At 31.4% G+C, this 7,786-nt stretch overlaps 1 protein-coding gene across 2 annotated transcripts in view; it reads left to right on the top strand.

The window, feature by feature from the left end:
• Nucleotides 1–7,786, top strand: part of LOC100160097 (alpha-tocopherol transfer protein-like) — a 51,754-nt gene that overhangs the window by 20,703 nt on the left and 23,265 nt on the right. The window contains exon 1 of one of the 2 annotated variants that reach the window (XM_001945332.5): nucleotides 5,427–5,707. The exons of the other annotated variant lie outside the window; for it this stretch is intronic. Coding sequence (XP_001945367.1) covers nucleotides 5,692–5,707 — 16 coding nt within the window. The 5' untranslated portion in view covers nucleotides 5,427–5,691. Of the gene's footprint in view, nucleotides 1–5,426; nucleotides 5,708–7,786 lie in introns of those variants that run through there. 2 annotated transcript variants of the gene reach the window in all.

The raw sequence follows: 7,786 nt of genomic DNA, 5'->3' as shown, positions 1-7,786 counted from the left end.
AAAAAAAAAAAAAAAAAACAACACATCATTGTAAAATCAATACATTCATCACTTCGTTCAGAATCTAAAATTTAAAACCAAAAATGTCCTTAAACAGCTCAAAACGAGTCAAAATATTTTCAAAGTCGTATGGTGTATAGAAAATGAAAATATAAACAACCAGTGAATATATTTTCATTTATATACGGTCATTTGTTTTAAAGTTACACCAAAAACCAAAATCGATTTTATCAAAAATGAGTTTGCGTAAAAATTCCCGGTTTTCTTTCATTTTTTTCTTGGTTTTCACGGCGCTTTTGAAAACTACTGAGCTTTTAAATATTGACCTCCTCAAAGCACCAACTATAGATTCACTTTCCCATCGAACAAGATACTGTTGAAGAAAATCGAAGCAGTGTAACTGCCCCAAACAGTGATAAAAGACACAAAAAAATATATATACAGATATAACAAATATAAAAAACACACATTGTAAAATCAATACATTCATCGCTCCGCTCAGAATCTAAAATGGCACTTAACAGTTAACATAATAATATAATATCATGTTAGAATTAATTATATAAATACAATAATAGTGGGTGAGTTGTGTGGGCTTGTGCCTGATGGGTGCCACGTGCTCGTTATCGCCGAAACGCGTGATTAATTCTTCCTGCCGTGTCCTAATCACGATGTAGATAATATACGGTGTAGACACTCGGCATTGCCCACTTATTTCCACTTCTCTCATTATGGCATTGGCAAAGGGCGTGTGAAGTAAAAAATTAATAAAAATGATGTATTCGTATCATTCGATTATAATATGATAGAGTATTATCATGAATTCAGTGGCGCCGTGAATATAGCTATTTTATTATGCGGTCGCCTCTTGCAATACCTATTGAATACTCAAAAGTGGTAGTGCGTATCCCAATAACTCTAGTCTCCAAGACCTAGACAGCTATACTAAAAATATACTAAAAATATGTGAAAAGATAATTGAAAAATACGAAAAAATTGGTGTGTGGGTACTTAAGGTAGTTGCTTCATAGGAAAAAAAAGTACACGCCGCCACTGATCCATTACTATAGTATAGTAGGCATCTATGAATATGTGCAGTGTCACAGTGCCTTGATTTAACGGTTACTGCCTGCAGTAAATAACATAATGTAGGTACCTACCGGTTGACGGCATATGTGTATATTACACAAGTGGCTTCTCGTCTCTTGCATTATTCTACAAATGAAATATAATATGTTTTAAATTATTCTTACTATATAAATACGTAAATATCCAAGCCCGCACGCTTATAATATTATATAGTAATATACGTATACATTGTTTATATTTAATATATTGTATTAAGAAGTATAATAATATTATGCTGCCAATTATGAGCGCCTTTGGCGAACATTTCATTAATCAGGCGATTTGAAACAAATTGACCGAAAACAACACTAAATAATGGGTTGTAATTACTTTGTGCTGTTGCTTGTATAGGTAGGTAGTAGGTTCCCAAAACACAACTCATCAAATGTACGGACAATATGGGCAATTATTCTTTTTTAAGTAGCTTACGCACAATTCCTGGTAGGTATACATTAATAAAAGATTATATTAATAGTAGATCTTATAGTGTGTATTTAATCTACGAATCCAGGTACTTCATTTAGCAAATTTTCACGCTTCACCAATTTTTCCAACTTCCGGAGTATTAATATGTTTGGACACATGCACAGATTCACCTTTTGTCTATAGGTTCATATACCCAAAAGAGTACCTTTATATAGGTACGTGATAAAATTTAAACTATATAACATTTTTATTTTATATACATTTATATATTTAAAAAAATTATCCAATTATTATTTACCTAGTATATCTATACACCAATAAAAGGAAATGTTTTTTTTCACGGGGATTTGTTGACTCACGAAAACAAATATTTTATTGTTTGTATAGGTTGCCATATTGGTTACATAAAATAAAATTTTTATTATAATTGGATGTCATTTTAGACCTGTATTTTATATTTGGTCAAACCCATATATGTGACCGAGTTAAAAATATTTGTAGCTTACATTTAAGGGAGTTTGAGACAGGGTAAATCCACAGGTATTTCGTTATGAGCAACGCCGTACAGGATTAGCTAGTAATCAGTTTATCATACTATATACCTACCTGCATAATCCATAGTTTGTCTAAGGCTAAGCTCCTTTCTGAATTGAATTTTTTTTAAATAATCACTTAACAAGTTACTTGGTTACTCTATCGCCATTATTTTTGCTCTGGCATTAATGAAGTAAATTGTCCAAGATGTAATATTACTTTTGGTACTCTTCGACAAACTAAAGAAAACCTAATCTGCCTGGTAACAGGTTTTAAGCGTATAACATTTTTTCTGCGACCTACTTTGTTAATTTGGAAAATTTAAATCAACAATTTATGAAACTGCAGACTTTAATGCAACATACCTACGCATAGAGTATTAGGCTGGTACTGTGGCATTTGGAGTAACTACGTAAGTTACTATCTCATTTAAATACTTTTATACCAGAATTATTCATTATTGCTTTCTTTTACGTGTCCTTAATATTTTATTTTAAGAGTATTTTGCTAAAACTTTCGTTCCTTGAGTCCCTTCCCACCTATATGTTATTTGTGAGTTTTGTTGAAAGCTATATTTTGTATGAATTTTAAAACTCGTAAAGTCTAAAAATATAGTGATTATCATAACAACTAAAATTTAAAATGTGGTGGTTGTTTTCATCTATAGTAATTGGTGATTTATTAATAATAATATTTACAGAGTTATCAATAGATAAATTATATTATTCCTAATAACAGGTCTTCATGTGTCAAGGATAAATAAACATATCAACAAACGTTGTTTTAATTAGGTCTTGACCTAATTTATGTATTTCAGTAGGTACCTACAAAAATCATTAATTGTGTTAATTGTTTTTATATAAAATATATCAGGCCACCCACATATTTTTGACCCGTCTAAACTGTATGATATTAATGTGGACTCTAGTAAAAAAAATCATATTTTAAATCGGTTGCGCAGCTTCTCCAAAAGATACAACCATTTATATTTTGCATTAATAGTAATACATTTCTTACATAGATGGAAATGTGGGAACTTGGGAGGCTAAACACCCCTAAGTTCCATCATTCCCCCCCCCCAAAAAAAAACAGACAGCTTATTAGTTGTGTGATATCGTAGCCACCAAGGTTACATCGTTCATGAACAGGTTAAGCGTCATGAGACCTCCCATTATATATAATTTAGACATTTAGTTAGCCTCTCGACCCACATTTTTTTTAAATGTCCACCTATGCATTTGAACAAGAATTTGTAATGTACCTACATATATTTTTAACTTTTTAAGAACATACTTACAACTTACCAAAATATTACTTTAACTATGTATATTGTATACGATCAGTAGTGTACACAGGATTTTAGTTCAGTTATGGTTTGACCTAGATTAATCACAGACCTATGGGAGTGGGGGGTCGCCTCTACCCCACCACCTCACACCTTTTAAATTATTTTTAAACCGTTTTTATAATATTATAATTAGTTGAAACAAATTATTGAGTTAGTATAAAATAATAAGGGCTACCTCTCCGTACGTCACTGTAATACAATATAGGTAAATAATAGGTACATATAATATATATTATATATTTAATATATTATTATTATCTATATTTGACAATCAAATCCGTCACACAATTTTCCGATTGTACTGATAATATTATAATTGAAACCATTGTCGTTATTGTATATAACAATAATAATATGTATGTAGGTACCTACCTATACCTATACCGGGAAATGGGAATACTAAATAATTTAAAAATATACATTTTATAGGTCGAGTTATGATTTTTTACGTAATGGTGAATACAAAAAAGAGTATATTATACCTTCCTATAGTAACTTTCGAAAAAGAATATAAAATACTAAAACATAAACAATTTATTATCGTTTCATAAAATATTATATTATGCCCAGATTTTTATCGGTTTTATAATTATAGGTAGGTTCTTAATGGTGTATTCGACTGCAGTAATATATTGATCAACGACATATTCCGTGTCTGCGACCTTCATAGAAATACGAGATATCGCTTTAATGTCTGACAAAAAAAATGTTTACATAATTTGTAAAAAAAAAGCAAATATGGGACATTTCCATTACTCAGTTCACGTTCATTATAGATGTAATAACGTAATATAGGGAGCAAACAGTGAGGTCACACAAGAACCCAGACTCATAGGTACGAGGTACCCGGAAATGCTCAATGTTTTTTGTAGGTACCTACATCAGTATTTTTTCTTTTAATAATATTCTGTATTTAATAATTATTATTATAATTACTAATATTTAATTTTATACATAACTACATAAAAATTAAATTATCATTTTACTAAAAAATAGATACACTAAAACAAATACAATGTACTAAAATTATTTCCTCAAAATCTCAGAGTATAAAAAAATGAAAAGCAGTACGCAAATGAGTTGGGAATATTCCCCCTAAATGATGTGTCACGAAGTTTCTTATACATTTTCAGCTCTATCGACCACCATTAACTATAGATATGGTGCCAAAAATGGCAACATTTATGTCACATAATTATACATTTTTATAGTTTAACACAGTAATATTAATTTTAATTATTATAATCTCGTAATTAAAGATAAAAATCGATTTCAAATTGTTTTGAACCTAGTATACCTACCTACATGCATTAGGTATTTACAATTATTTATTTTCTTAAATTGTTTGAATATTGTATTTCTTGTTGCCTAATATGTATATTATTTATTATTTTCACCACACCTACCACTGAAATAAAACTCTGAAATCTTGTACTCTGTCAAAAAACATAATAAGAACAAAAAAATAATCTAAAAAGAATTTTGTATCAACACTCCTTACGATTAGGTTGGGTAGGCCTCCTTATGTACACTAATAAGTTGCACAAATCAGAATAATATTAGAATAAACGCATTGCCAAAGCACAAAAGTGGACTGTACGGCTTAGTGAATAAACATCATATTATATAAATAACAATAAGCACGAGTGAAAAGTTACGGCGGCATGTCCGTTATATAACAATTAGGCATATATATTATATACATCATAATATTATAGGTACTATTGATGATAATATCATAGTCCTTTCGCGCGGCCAACGTCCGTCCGGCCGGCCGTCGTCGTATAAAGGTATAATATTATGAGCTCGTGTCAAGGATGCGTATAGTAGGCGGGCGCGAACCCCGCAGGCTTGATAACGAAATTAATGAAAAAAATCCTCACGAGAAGCTCCCATTCGCGATAGTGAATGAGAAAATAAAAACAGAAAAAATAAAATAAGAATACAGGTCTGTGTGACTGCAGTCGTAGGTAATAATAATAATAATATACATATCATGTAAGCGTGTTTTTGGTCCTCCGCGCACACATGCCATCGCCGCCGCCGCCGCCGCCGCCACCCGTCGCACGCGCGCTCGCCACCAAACAAAATACGAATCGACGACCAGTTTTCTCATCAGTCGACGTACGCACGGCCGTACGCACTTTCCGCCGTCGCATGCCGCGCTGTCCACGACGAAATTGACCCGTCTACGTTTTTCGTCCACCCGTCTCGCCGATATCCAATCCATTCTTCTAATACGCCTATATTCCAAGATGGCCAAGCCCAAAGGTAAGTAACGTTGCGCGTGACGCGACTTCGTCTGTTTCCATAAACGTGTACATCGTTTATTATAGGTAGGTACCTACTGTGTCGGTGACAGACCTTGCCTGAAATGTGTGTAGTAGGTACCTAACTAAATATAGGCGATTTCCTTCGAATGGTAGATATAGGCATCTAGACGTATATACTATCGAAAAGGTCGTCACAACTGACTTTTGTTCTAATTTCCAAAGTCATTATTGTAATAATACTCGTATTATCGTCTCGTTCCCGCGCTGACCATGACTCACGATGATACGCATAATATTATAAGGAATATCATAACACTACTAGCAGTGGCATATTTTTTTTACAATATCGTTCTGCAGTTCAGAGTTTCGATAATCCTAACTTATGTCGAAATCGCAGTTTCGGAATGATTATTATACCTGCCCGCAATACCTATGTATAGTTATAACATGTAACATAACAAGTCATGATTGTCTATACTTATAAGTTATATTATAATTATTATTATTATTAAGCTAGTCACTGCCCAATAGGTACCTATGGTATTATTTTGCGAATGACGGTTCCGAACTAACCGTCGGTTCGGTTGTGACTTGTGCTACACCTAAAGAAGTTCACGCGAACGGTATTAGTTCGATTATCACGATATCAATATTGTTTATCGACACATTGCGCACTGTGTCTATGATTAAATTACAATTTTTAATTATCGAGGTTTTAGATATATTACCATATTTTACCATGATATATTTTATTTTATTTTATTTGTTTATGGTATTGATGTTTTGAATTACATTTTCTCAATACCGGTTCAAACAAGATAAGAGTATACTATTTTTTCATTTACTATTTAATTAATTTAATTTCACAAATAAAAAGTACATAAATATATGAATTGTTCAGAAATTTGAATGTCTGCCACTGCACAATCTTAGCACAGAATTTATTCTAAAGTATACGATAAATCATAAAAACTAACCAAATTTAAAGTAATAACATTTATATGTGGTGTTTATAATATTATACAAAAAATATATATACTCAAATTAAAAATTATTGTAATACTTAATTAGGTAACTATTAAGTAGGTACCTATACCTATAATATCTTATGATTAGTGTTAATACAGCCAACATGATCGATGATGCATCAATGCGTATTAATAATACGATGTCCTGTAAAAATAATACATAACTGATCTAACTACTATTAATACTACAGATTCATCAATGAGAATATTTTGCATATTTTTTAAATTTACTTTAGAACTGTAAATTGTGATAAAAATGTCAATAAAATTAAACTTTTTAACGTTAAGAATTAAATGAGAAAAATACTTTTGATACCCATTTAGTTTAGGTTGGTACCATGTAGGTTTACTTAACCTATATTCGGTATATTGTATCCAGGTTTAGGTCTCCAGGGGGCACACTGAAACTTCATTTCCCTCCTGACAAATACAACTGTCAAGAAAATGTACTCGTTGAATATATAATACACGTTAGTACGTTACGATTAGCTAGAACTTATTTATTCGCGTGCAAGAAAGTATGTTTTGTAATTATTTCTAAATTTAAAATGCCTTGATTGTAACTTTTAATTACTAATAAATAAGAATATAATTCATAAAATAAAAATATAAGAATAAAGAAAATAAGGTGGGCAAGTGGGTGTCACTTTGCTGTACATTAGGTTACAAGTGGGTCACTGTATGGATGGTGTTAAATTTGAATTCTTTTTTTTTTATTATTGAACTTCAAAAACACATCAACAGCATAGGTTATTAGTTTTTACAAAATATACATAATAAGTGATTTCTGGTTATCATTAACAAAAAGGTTTACATTTTATTGTATAGTTTGGTCTTCCTTAGGAAAGCTAATATATTTGATATGTTTTCGATGCTTGGTCCTAATACTTCGTTCATGTTGGTTGGAATGTTGAATTTTCTGAGATCGCCGGTGTATTGATAGTACTCTGTTATTATATGTTTTACTGTTAGAGTAACCCCACATACTGTGCAGTAGGTGGGCTCCTCTTTGGCCATGAGGAACTTGTGAGTCAGTCAAATTTGAATTC

The sequence above is a fragment of the Acyrthosiphon pisum genome, chromosome X (assembly GCF_005508785.2).
Source record: "Acyrthosiphon pisum isolate AL4f chromosome X, pea_aphid_22Mar2018_4r6ur, whole genome shotgun sequence".
Lineage (NCBI taxonomy): Eukaryota > Metazoa > Arthropoda > Insecta > Hemiptera > Aphididae > Acyrthosiphon > Acyrthosiphon pisum.
The sequence above is the reverse complement of the archived record's forward strand: the minus strand, read 5'-3'. Positions and strand labels throughout refer to the sequence as shown.